This window comes from Lepus europaeus, chromosome 5, assembly GCF_033115175.1.
Source record: "Lepus europaeus isolate LE1 chromosome 5, mLepTim1.pri, whole genome shotgun sequence".
Taxonomy (NCBI): Eukaryota; Metazoa; Chordata; class Mammalia; order Lagomorpha; family Leporidae; genus Lepus; species Lepus europaeus.
Window position 1 is genome coordinate 126,646,201 of NC_084831.1, and position 12,393 is coordinate 126,658,593.

The 12,393-nt window shown below is 48.1% G+C and overlaps 1 protein-coding gene across 1 annotated transcript in view; it reads left to right on the forward strand.

The window, feature by feature from the left end:
• Window positions 1-4,833, forward strand: part of PCP4L1 (Purkinje cell protein 4 like 1) — a 29,925-nt gene extending 25,092 nt beyond the window's left edge. The window contains exons 2-3 of the mRNA XM_062193726.1: window positions 2,729-2,783; window positions 3,740-4,833. Coding sequence (XP_062049710.1) covers window positions 2,729-2,783; window positions 3,740-3,882 — 198 coding nt within the window. The 3' untranslated portion in view covers window positions 3,883-4,833. The remainder of the gene's footprint in view (window positions 1-2,728; window positions 2,784-3,739) is intronic.
• Window positions 4,834-12,393: the final 7,560 nt, after the last annotated feature.

Below are 12,393 nucleotides of genomic sequence, written 5' to 3' on the forward strand. Positions count from 1 at the left end.
TGTCCCCTGTAATTCACATGTGGGAAACCTGATCCCCAAAGTCATGTGTTAATAGTTTATGGAGGCGAGGCCTTTGGGAGGAAATTAGGATTAGTTGAGGTCATGAGGGTCGGGACCTCATGGTGGCATTAACGGCTGTACACCAGAAAGAAGAGGCTGGCCCTGGCCCTGGCATTGTAGCATAACTGATTAAGCTTGCTGCCTGGGATGCCAGCATCCCATATAAACACATGGTTGAGTCCTGGGTGCTCCACTTCCAACCCAGCTTCTTTCTAATGTGGCTGGGAAAACAGCAGAAGATGGCCCAAGTACTTGGGCCCCTGCCACCCACAGAGGAGAGCTAGATAGAGTTCCTGACTCCTGGCTTTGGCTTGGCTCAGCCCTTGCTGTTGCAGCCATTTGGGGAATGAATCAGGGATGGAAGATCTGTCTTTCCCTGTGTCTATGTACCTCTGCCTTTCAAGTAAAATAAATACATCTTAAAAAAAAAAAAAAAAAAAAAGCTCTTGATCCTCTTCCTATTGCAAGGTGTCCGGCGCATAACAAATCTTCCCAGGCAATTAATTCACAAGCTTTTATTGGGATTCCACTCCAGGGCGAGGTTCCCCAGTCCCAACAGAGCGGGGGGCTGGGGAAGTCGCGCATCAGAGATTAGAAGGGCTCCTTTTATAGATTCAGGGCATGGGGGTTAAAGGTTGAGGCGGGTCTGATCCTCACTGGTTGACCTTTAGGCACCCGCGGGGACCTTGACAACGACTTTTCTTTCCTGGAAGTGCGAATAGGGACTCTCCATTCCCAGAAGTATAGGCCTTCTCTCCTTGCGGATCCCAAAGCTACCACCTATCACCTGTTCCCACTGCTATATTTTCCACCTCAGGACATGGCAATTCCATTTATTCAGTTTCTCAAGCCAATGCTTGGAAGTTATCCATGACTCCTCGCCTCACAATATCACTTATCCAAACAAATCATGTTGGCCATAGCTTGAAAATATACCCAGAATCTGGAGCTGGCATTGTGGTATAGAGAATTAAGGAGCCACCTGCAGCACCAGCATCCCATAAAGGTGCTGATTCGCTCCACTTCTGATCCAGCTCCCTGCTAATGCACCTGGGAAAGTAGTGGAGAATGGGTCAAGAGTTTGAGCCCTTGCACCCACAAGGGAGACCTAGAAGAAGCTACTAGCTCTTGGCTCCTGGCTTCAGTCTGGCCAAACTCCAGCCACTGTGGCCATTTGGGGAGTGAACCAGCAGATGGGAGATTCTCTCTCTCTCTCTTCTCTCTGTAACTCTGCCTTTCAAATAAAAAATAAATCAAACTTATGTATCTGGAATCTGACCACTTACCACCTCCTGTGCCACCATGCTAATTTAAGATATGATCCTCTCTTGTTTGGATTTCTACAATAACCTCCTGATGTCTCTTTTGTGCAAATCAAAGGTCTCCAGTGGCTTTCCAACTCACTGCTAGTAGAAGTCAAATTCCTTGAAAAGACTCCAGAGGCCCTACACAATATGCCCCACCCCTCGTTAGCTCTGATCTCATCTCTGTCCATCTTTCCTCCTTCTCTCTTCACTCAAGCTATATTGGTCTTTTGCTATTCCCCAAACAGGCTAGTCACACTTCTACCCTGGGGCCCTTGAAGCTCTTACCCCAGGAATCCACAACCCTTACTTGCTCATCTCTGTCAGCTCTTTGCTCATATGTCATCCTTCATTCCTCCATTTCTTTTTTCTTAAGATTTATTTAATTACTTGAGAGGCAGAGTTACAGGAAGACAGAGGGAGAGACAGAGGTCTTTCACACATTTTTTCACTCCCCAAATGGCCAACACAGCTGGAGCTGGGCCAATCCAAAGCCAGGAGCCAGGAGCTTATTCTGGGTTTCCCACATGGGTTTAGGGGTCCAAGCACTTGGGCCATCTTCTACTGCTTTCCCAGGCCATTAGAGGGAGCTGGATCAGAAGTGGAGCACCTAGAACTCAAACCAGTACCCATATGGGATGTTGGCACCGCAGGCAGTTGCTTAACCTACTATGCTACAGTGCTGGCCCCTGTATTCCTCCATTTCTACTCCAGCACTCACTCTTCCCTTCTATGCCTTTTCTCCATAGCACTTATCACCATCTATCAGGGTAGACATTTCATTTGTTTCTTTATTCCTTTCTTTATTTATATAATCTAACAGGCGGAGTTAGAAAGAGAGAGATAATCTATCTGCAGATTCACTCCTGGCCACAACAGCCAGGGCTCAGCCAGGCCAAAGTCAGAAGCCCGGAACTCCATCCTGGTCTCCCATGTGTGTGCAGGGGTCCAAGTACTTGGGTCATCATCTGCTGCATTCCCTGGCACATTAGCAGGGAGCTGGATTGGAGGTGAAACGGGCAGGACTTGAACAGGCACCATATGGGATGCTGGCATACTTGGTGGCTTAACCCACGGCATCACAATGCTGGCCCCTTGTTTCTTTTTCTGTGTATGAACTAGAATTTAAGTTCAGTGGGGACAGGGTTTGTTTACTTTGTCCTCAACACTTTCCCTAGCATAATTAAATATTTATTGAATGCTTTTAGATGACTTTTATTCGGCTATCTGATCTCAAGATCCACTTCTTCAAATGACAAGTGAACGTACCAGGTCACAGGAGAGCTTGAGAACGACTAAGAGGCTAAGGGCATGGTGCCTTAGTACTTCCATGGATAGCTAATATTCTGATTTTTTTTTTCTAGCTTAACACCAAAACATCCCCAACAACCAACCAGGCATCTGGCCCAGAGGAAAAAGGTGAGTGGGGTTGGGTGAGGCAGTGTGCAGACTGGGTGAATGTAGGGATGTGAAGACAAGTCTAAAAGCTCTTCAAGTTAGACGTGAAAGGAATAAGAATGTGGGTAAGTGAAACAAAGAAGTAGGTTAGAATTACTTTATCTATGTACTTCTTTTCCCTTTTAAGAAAAGGGAAAGTTTTGAAAAAGGGGGAAGGTGGGAAGTAAACATATCAGTATATTTTTTTAAAAAAAGATTTGTTTATTTATCTAAAAGGCAGAGTTACAGATCGAGAGGGAGAGACAGAGAGGGAGAATCTTCCATCTTCACCACCCTAATGGCCACAACTGCTGAAGCTGGACCAGGCTGAAGCCTGGAGTCAGGAACTTCACCCAGGTCTCCCACAGGGGTGGCAGGAGTCCAGATACTTGAGCCATCTTCTGCTGCTTTGCCCAGCCCATTAGCAGGGAGCTGGATGGGAAGTGGAGCAGCTGGGTTGCCCATACGGGATACCAGCATGCAGGTGGTGGCTTAACCTGCTACGCCACAACACCAGCCCCAACCTGTCAGTATTTACTCCTCGATTTTAGAAACTGGGTCTGGAATGATTGGAGAAGCAGGTACAATGATAAGAAGAATCCTATTAGATAATCCCAACTGTCTCCATCTGAGATAGAAAGAAACTAGGGAAGGTGAGTGTACTTTAGGGCCTGAACTGTAGGATTTAGGAATAAGTGATGATAGAAGACATTTATCTCCTGGTCCAAAGTAGCAAAGCTCCCCTGAGTAACAAGATAACTCCCGGCCTAGCTGCCCTGACTCGAACTTCCAGGAGTGTTATTAGGCGTTCGTAGTCCTAGCGAGGAGTAGAAGTCCAGCCTCAAATGGGCCTTCACCGCTGTATTTGGGGCCTGGAGAAAGGGCCTGCCTGCCTCAAGTCAGGTTAACTTGCTAATGAGTCTTCCAACAATCTACAGGGAAAGCTGGCCATGCCAAGAAAGCTGAAGAGGAAGAAGAGATTGACATTGATCTGACAGCACCAGAGACAGAGAAGGCTGCCCTTGCTATTCAGGGCAAGTTCCGGCGATTCCAGAAAAGGAAAAAGGATCCCAGTTCCTGAGTGGCCAGCCTTGCCCTGCATCCTGTTCCCTTCGCTCCTCTTCTCCACAGCCCTGAGTCCGATGTATTTTTGTCTCCTTCTCCCCGTAGCCCCTCAGTGAGGCAAGTTCAGCTCTTATATGTTATTTTCTCTGGCACCCTTAGCCCATCACAGCAGCAGAGGCACAAAGAATGTACGGAACATGAGGACTTCAGTTGACACCCACTTGCCCAATGGCAGTTTCTTCTCGGGATAAGGCTCCTTAATCAGTATCTATCCCTGCCCTGTGGGTTTGAAGAATAACAAACAGGCTTTGAGGCTGAGATGGGGGCTCCTCCAACAAGGTGGGGAGGAGGGAGTCTTCAGAGTGGGGTGCCTGGGTGGCGCATGCGCTGTTCTGCCAGTTACAACAGTCACACTTCAGGTAACACGTTCCTTCTCCTTCAACTCTTTCTGCACCATTACCTCCCACTTCCTACCCATGAGCAAAGCCACAGTGGGGACTTGAACCTCCCTTTCCCCCTAAGCAGACCCAAACCAAGCAGCTTGACCACAGTAATGCATGCTGAGTAGAGCAGTCCCTAGGAAAGGAGACTGGGGCTGGTTAAGGCAAGGAAGGGTTTTAGCCTAGGACCATAAGAGGCAGAGACAGACAAGTTCCAGAGGCCACAGGAAGGGAGATGAGAGGTAATGGAGCTCTAGGGAGGAAAGAAAAATGAAGGGGACATCTCGGAAGCCACAAGAGTTCCTGCTGGTAAAATGCACGACCTGAAGGGTTCTTGGGGCTTTGCTAACCTGCCTACCTCCAGCGCCCTCCCCAAGTCTACCATCCCCAGCAGCCACACAAACAAGGTGACTCCTGTAGTTCCCACCTGCCCACGGTGAAGTCAGGGCAGAAGCGGAATAACCACTCTGTGACTTGAGCATGTTTAATAAGTGTAACAATTAAAAAAAAAAAAAAAAAACCTCAAATGGGATCATTTAGCCTCTATGAATGTTTTTTTCTTGGGAAGAGTACACGTGTAAGGCCGAGCTGAGGGTGGCGGAGCGACTGTGTGGATTCTGTGGTGGCCCAGGGAATTAACCATGCCTGAGCGATTGCAGGCAGAAGCCAGCCGACCTGATCTTCCTCCCTCTGCCCTTGCTCTCACCTTGACCTGCCACCCACATCGTCTGTCTCTGCAGCTGTCACCACCCAGAGTGTGCACCTCAAGTGTGCTTATCTTCTCTTTCTCTTTCCAGCTGACAGAGTGCTTGGTACATTTCCCTCGGGAGGCAAACCTATTCCAAATGCCCTATCTTAGAGTTCCCTCCTGCTTTGGCTTCTTCCTGTAGTCTCCTCTCCCCTCGCACCGTGTATCAAACTGAAGGGAAGGAGAAGATAATTCTGGTCTCTAAATAGTACACTGTGAACGCTGAAGAGTTTAAAAACATTAAAAAATTATATATTTAGATTTATTTATTTATTTGAGAGAGAGCAAGCGAGCTCCTACCCTCTGCTTCACTCCCCAGATGCCTGCAACAACCGGGGTTGAGCTGGGCTGAAGCTGGGAGCGCATTCCAAATCTCCCAGGTGGGTGACAGGAACCCAATTACTTGAGCCATCACCTGCTGCCTGCTGAAATTTAACAGGAAGTTGGAGTCAGGAGTGGAGCTGGGGCTTAAACTTAGGTACCCAGGGCCCGGGCTGTGGCATAGCAGGTTAAAGCCCCAGCCTACAGTCCCAGCATCCCATATGGATGCTGGTTCGAGTCCCGGCTGCTCTACTTCTGATCTAGCTCTCTGCTATGGCCTGGTAAAGCAGTAGAAGATGGCCCAAGTGCTTGGGCCCCTGCACTTGTGTGGTGACCCGAAGACACTCCTGGCTCTTGGCTTTGGATTGGTGTAGCTCCAGCTGTTGCGGTCATTTGGGGATTGAACCAATGGAATGGAAGACCTCTGTCTCTATGGCTCTACCTCTCTCTGTAACTCTGTCTTTCAAATAAATAAAATAAATCTTTAAAAAAATAAATAAATAAACTTGGGTACTCTACTATCGGAATGGAGTCCCAACTGCTGGCTTTAACTGCTACACCAAATGTCCACCCCACATTAAATATTTTAAACTATGAATTAAATAAAGCAATGGCTTTCAAATGAGCTTACATTGCTGAGAAAATATCTCTTTATATTGAAACTAGAAGCCAAAAAAACTTCACTATTTGCCTCATTTTTTTCCAGTTTTTAAAAAAGATTTTTAGGGCCGGCGCCGTGGCTCACTTGGTTAATCCTCCACCTGTGGCGCCGGCATCCCATATGAGCACCAGGTTCTAGTCCCGGTGGCTCCTCTTCCAGTCCAGCTCTCTGCTGTGGCGCAGGAGGGCGGGTGGAGGATGGCCCAAGTGCTTGGGCCCTGCACCCACATGGGAGACCAGGAAGAAGTACCTGGCTCCTGGCTTTGGATCGGCACAGTGCCAGCCGTAGCGGCCATTTGGGGGGTGAACCAATGGAAGGAAGACCTTTCTCTCTGTCTCTCTCTCCCTCACTGTCTAACTCTACCTGTCAAATAAAAAAATTTTTTAAAAAATATTTTTAAATTTATTTGAAAGGCAGAGTTACAGAGAGAGAAAGAGAGACAGAGAGACAGAGATCCATCCCTTGGTTCATGCCCCAAATGGCCTCAACAGCCGAGGCTAGGTCAGCCTGAAGCCAGGAGCTAGAAGCTTCTTCTCAGCCTCTTAAGTGGGTGGCAGGGGCCCAAGGGCTTGGGCCACCTTCTGCTGCTTTCTCAGGAACATTAGTAGGGAGCTGGATAGGAAGTGGAGCAGTTGGGACTCAAACCAGCACCCATATTGGATGCTGGCACTGCAGGCAGCAACTTAACCCACTGCGCCACAGTCCCGACCCCTCCAATTTTTAAAAAATGATTTTATTTATTTATTTGAGAGGTGGGGTTACAGAGAGAGGGAGAGAGAGAGAGAGAAAGGTCTTCTATCTGCTGGTTCACTCCCCAGATGGCTCCAATGGTCGGTGCTGAGCTGATCCAAAGCCAGGGGCCAGGAGCTTTTTCTGGATCTCCTATGTGGGTGCACTTGGGCCATCCTCTCCTGCTTTCCCTGGCCATAGCAGAGAGCTGGAATGGAATAGGAACAGCTGGGACACAAAGTAGCCCCTGTATAGGATGCTGGCGCCACAGGTGGAGGCTTAACCTACTGCTCCACAGCGCCGGCCCTCCAATTTTTTATTGTGGTAAAATATATCTAACAAGATTTACCATCTTAACATTTTCAAGGTTATGGTTCAGTAGTATTAAATACATTCCATGTTTGCAAGCACCACTATTCGTCCCTGTAGCTCTATTCCTCTTATAAAAGTGGGACTTTGGATCCTTTCTAGTCTCCCATCCCCACTTTTCCACCTTTCTACTCTCTGCCTCTATGATTTCCACTCACTTCTTAATATTTGCCCTTCCCTTTTTTTCATATTTATTTATTTATTTATTTTTGACAGGCAGAGTGGACAGTGAGAGAGAGACAGACAGAGAGAAAGGTCTTCCTTTGCCGTTGGTTCACCCTCCAATGGCTGCTGTGGCCAGCACGCTGCGGCCGGCGCACCGCGCTGATCCCAAGGCAGGAGCCAGGTGCTTCTCCTGGTCTCCCATGGGGTGCAGGGCCCAAGCACTTGGGCCATCCTCCACTGCACTCCCGGGCCATAGCAGAGAGCTGGCCTGGAAGAGGCATAACTGGGACAGAATCCGGCGCCCCGACCGGGACTAGAACCCGGTGTGCCGGCTCCGCGCCCTTCCCTTTTTTTTTTTTTTTTTTAATTTTTTGACAGACAGAGTGGACAGTGAGAGAGAGACAGAGAGAAAGGTCTTCCTTTTGCTGTTGGTTCACCCTCCAATGGCCGCCGCGGTAGGCGCGCTGCTGCCGGCGCACCGCGCTGATCCGATAGCAGGAGCCAGGTGCTTCTCCTGGTCTCCCATGGGGTGCAGGGCCCAAGGACTTGGGCCATCCTCCACTGCACTCCCTGGCCACTGCAGAGAGCTGGCCTGGAAGAGGGGCAACCGGGACGGGATCTGTGCCCCGACTGGGACTAGAACCCGGTGTGCCGGCGCCGCAAGGCGGAGGATTAGCCTAGTGAGCTGCGGCGCCGGCCCGCCCTTCCCTTTTTTAAAAAGGGATTTATTAATTCATTAGATTCTCAGGGTCACAGCAAATGCATGATAATTACTACAACACAATTCTCATGTTAATGTGCTAATACAAAGAACAGATTCATTGTAGTTCATAAATACAGTCCTAAGAATCTAATGATACTTTCCTTCCTCCCTCCCAACCTCCTTTGCTCTTGGCTTCTTGGTTCCAGAACACACAAGTGCAAACCATGTAGCAGCTCTGGCTAGAAACAAGAGACATGATCCCTGGAAGGCAATCTATATCCCAAAGTTGATCTGTGCAGAGCAATCCCATGGCTATAGGACATAAGGAGAATTGAATAGTAAGTAATTCATGGGCAAGGCTTGTGTTAAAGGAAATACTTCCTCCTCCTGATGCCAGGCAAGAGGAGGAAGCTTTACTCTTACATTTGGAATCTATTCTGAGCACAGCATAGTTCTGATAGAGGCCTCTAGTCCCAGCCTCATAGACAAATAAAAGAATCTCATTGCCATGCCTGGCACGTGTCCAACGTATAAATCAAGAGTATTCCCTACGGGAATAGGAGAGGGAGGAGGAAGAAGGGTGGGAGCAAAGGCACGAAGGAGGGTAGGGTGGGAAGTGTCACTATGTTCCTAGATCTGTATATATGAAATACATGAAATTTGTATACCTTAAATAAAATTAAAACACACACACACACACACTCACACACCCTACACCACACAAGCAGGGGTATTTCCTATTCACTCCATCCATGGACCCCAGGTGAGAACTGCCTGGTGTTGGTCCTCCCCATGGACACTTAGGTACTATAGGCTCCTTGTTCCTGGTGTGTGGGCTTGTGAGAGTTGGCTGATGCTATGGCAATGGCTGAGTTCTCTGTCACCGGTCCCTCTCCTGGAGACGCTGCTGCATGGAGAATGTCTGCCGATTTGGATTCTGCCACACTGATCTGAGCTGTGCATTGCTTTGCACCGAGCATAGTGCCAAAATGATTTTTCCCTCAAGAACAGTGTTATGCTTGTCCTCATAGACACTTTTTTTTTTTGACAGGCAGAGTTAGACAGTGAAAGAGAGAGAGAGACAGAAAGACCTTCCTTCCATTGGTTCACCCCCCAAATGGCCGCTACGGCCGGCGCTGCGCTAATCCAAAGCCAGGAGCCAGGTGCTTCCTCTTGGTCTCCCATGTGGGTGCAGGACCCAAGCACTTGGGCCATCCTCCTCTACACTCCCGGGCCACAGCAGAGAGCTGGACTGGAAGAGGAGCAACCAGGACTAGTACCCGGCGCCCCAACCAGGACTAGAACCCGGAGTGCCGGTGCCACAGGTGGAGGATTAGCCTAGTGAGGCACAGCGCCGGCCATCAGAGATACTTTTAGTGAGGCACATGGTAGCAGAAGCATAATCCTTGCTTTAGGACACATAGTTCTGACCAGGCAGACTGAGGCATCATGTGATGAACCAATGGTAGTCCTCAGTAAAGGTTTTCTCTGGTAGGCTGCGTAATCCTACCATGGGCACTCAAATACAGTCTCTGGCATTCCTGTAACTCCTCCTTGAGGCCCTGGACTTGAGTTGGAATCTTTTCCTTGTGGCTGTAAAACCCTGCTTTTCTTCCCTATCTCTTCAGGACCTAATGCTAGAGAAATGACCTTCTAGTAATAATCACAGGGGAATTATTCCTTTTTTAAAAAAAGTATTTATTTATTTATTTGACAGGCAGAGTTATATATATAGAGAGAGGCAGAGGCAGAGAGAGAGAGAGAGAGAGAGAGAGAGAGAGAGAGGTCTTCCATCTTCTGGTTCACTCTCCAAATGGCTGCAATGGCCGGCGCTGGGCCAATCCAAAGCCAGGAGCCAGGAGCTTCTTCCGGGTCTCCCACGTGGGTGCAGGGGCCCAAGGACTTGGGCCATGTTCCATTGCTTTCCCAGGCCATAGTAAAGAGCTGGATCGGAAGTGGAGCAGTTGGGACTCAAACTGGTGCCCAGGAATTATTCTTGAATGCTTTGTTTTTGTGCAGCAATAACTGCAACTGAATGCTGCTGTAAATTGTTTTGCAGAAGGGACAAGCATAAGAAACAAAGAAAAGAAAAGGGGCTGGCGCTGTGGTGTAGCAGGTAAAGCTGGCACCTGCAGCACTGGCATCCCATATGGGTGCCGATTCAAGTCCTGGCTGCTCCAATTCCCATCCAGCTCTCTGCTATGGAGTGGGAAAGCAGTGGAAGATGGCCCAAATCCTTGGGCCCCTGTGCCTACATGGGAGGCCCTGTGGAAGCTCCTGGCTCCTGGCTTTGGATTGGCACAGCTCCAACTCTTGTGGCCATTTGGGGAGTAAACCAATGGATGGAAGACCTCTCTCTCTCTCTCTTTCTCTTTGCCTCTCTGTAACTCTGCCTGTCAAATAAATAAATAAATACTTTTTAAAAAAGAAAAACAGGAAAGCTAAAAAGAAAAAAAAAACCTCTGTTATTCTTATATTTAACATTTCAAACACCAAATGTGTGGCTTTCTCCTTGATATTAAGCAGTTTTCCATCTTTCCAGACACTGACTGGGTGTCCCACAAATCAATTATGATACTATCCGGTGTTAATGTCAACTACAAGTCCATGGCTGTGACCTGCACTTCTGGCCAACCAGATGCACTTCAAGCGTTCCTGCAGGAGCACCAGTTTGATTCCCAGCTGCCTCACTTCTGATCCAGCTTCCTACTAATGTGCTAGAGAAGCAGCGAAGGATGGTTCAAGTACTTGCACCCTGTCACTCATACGGGAAACCGGAGTGGAGGTCCTGACTTCAGCCTGGCCCAGCCCCGGCTGTTGTGGCCATTTGAGGAGTAAACCAGCAGATGGAAGATTTCTCTCTCTCTCTCTCTCTCTATCTCTTTCTCCTTGTTTCTTCCCCACTTTAGATAGATAGATAGATAGATAGATAGATAGATAAGACTTGAGAAGTGACATTTGGAGGATGTTGTCCAACTTAGCTTAGAGGGCAGAGCAGGCAGCACTTCCCTCAGCTGAGCTCAGACAGGGTCTACTTGGTCCCTCACAATCCAGAGCTGGACCCTCTCTGGTCCCGCACTCTTGCAGGTGAGCACCGGACCCTGGCTTTACCTGGCTACTGCAGTATTGTATATCAGAGCCTTGTTCTCTGGAATTAAACGTGGTTTGAAGTGAGATAGATAGAGAAATGTGGCTCAGAACTTGGGGTGCAAGGGCTGATGTGTGGCCCTTGAAGGAAAGAAAGGTCTAAAGGCCCACATTAGGATAGAATAGTGAGCAGATGTGGGTATCCGGAAGTAAAGCTAAATTCTTCGTTTCCTCACGGTCTCACTGCCCTGAATCAATTCTCAGCAGGAGGATGTGCTGCCCTCTAGGGGATATCTTGGGAATCTCTGGGGGATATTGTTATCCCGATTGCTGTTTGTATGGAGGCGTTGGTGGTGCAGGTTCTGGTAGGATAGCAGTGCAGTGAGCAGGACAGTGTGTCACAGAAAAGAATTGTCCCACAAGTTGCATGACTTTTAAAAGTCCTGCTGCATATTAATGTAGGTGAAAGCCCTCCTATTAACTGAGGGAACTGAACACCACACTCCATTTTAGATATAAATGCAAAGTACTTTTTAAAAAAATTTTATTTATTTATTTATCTGACAGAATTATTGGGGGAGAGAGACAGAGAGAAATGTCTTCCTTCCATTGGTTCACCCCTCAAATGGCTGCTACTGCCGGAGCTTTGCCAATCTGAAGCCAGGAGCCAGGTGCTTCTCCTGGTCTCCCATTGGGTGCAGGGCCCAAACACTTGAGCCATCCTCCACTGCCTTCCCGGGCCACAGCAGAGAGCTGGATGGTAGAGGAGCAACCGGGACTAGAACCGGCGCCCATAGGGGATGCCGGCGCCGCAGGCAGAGGATTAACCAAGTGAGCCACGGCGCCGGCCTTGCAAAGTAATTTTTATCACATCTTAGACTTTGAATTTCCCAGCAATGCAACTCATGTGAAGATTGAAAAAGTATTATAGTTTGTTCAGAACTTTACAAAGAGTTGTTTACCATTTCAGAAATGCGTGTCATTAATGACAATGCAACTTGTGATATTTCAGGGATTGGTAACCATGCTGCCGTCCGCTTGCACGTGTTGTCATTGCATTCACAGTGATTTCATATATAGATATGAGCCTATGGCTTCTTCATTATATACTTCCAGTGTGGTCATGCCTGAGCATTACATTTAAAAATATTTACAATTTCATTATAATTTCATCTTTATTTTACCTTTATACTATCATTGGAATATTATTTTTAGGGGCCAGTGTTGTGGTGTAGCAGGTAAAGCTGCTGCCTGCAGTGCAAGCATCCCATATGGGCGTCAATTTGAGTCCTGGCTGCTCCACT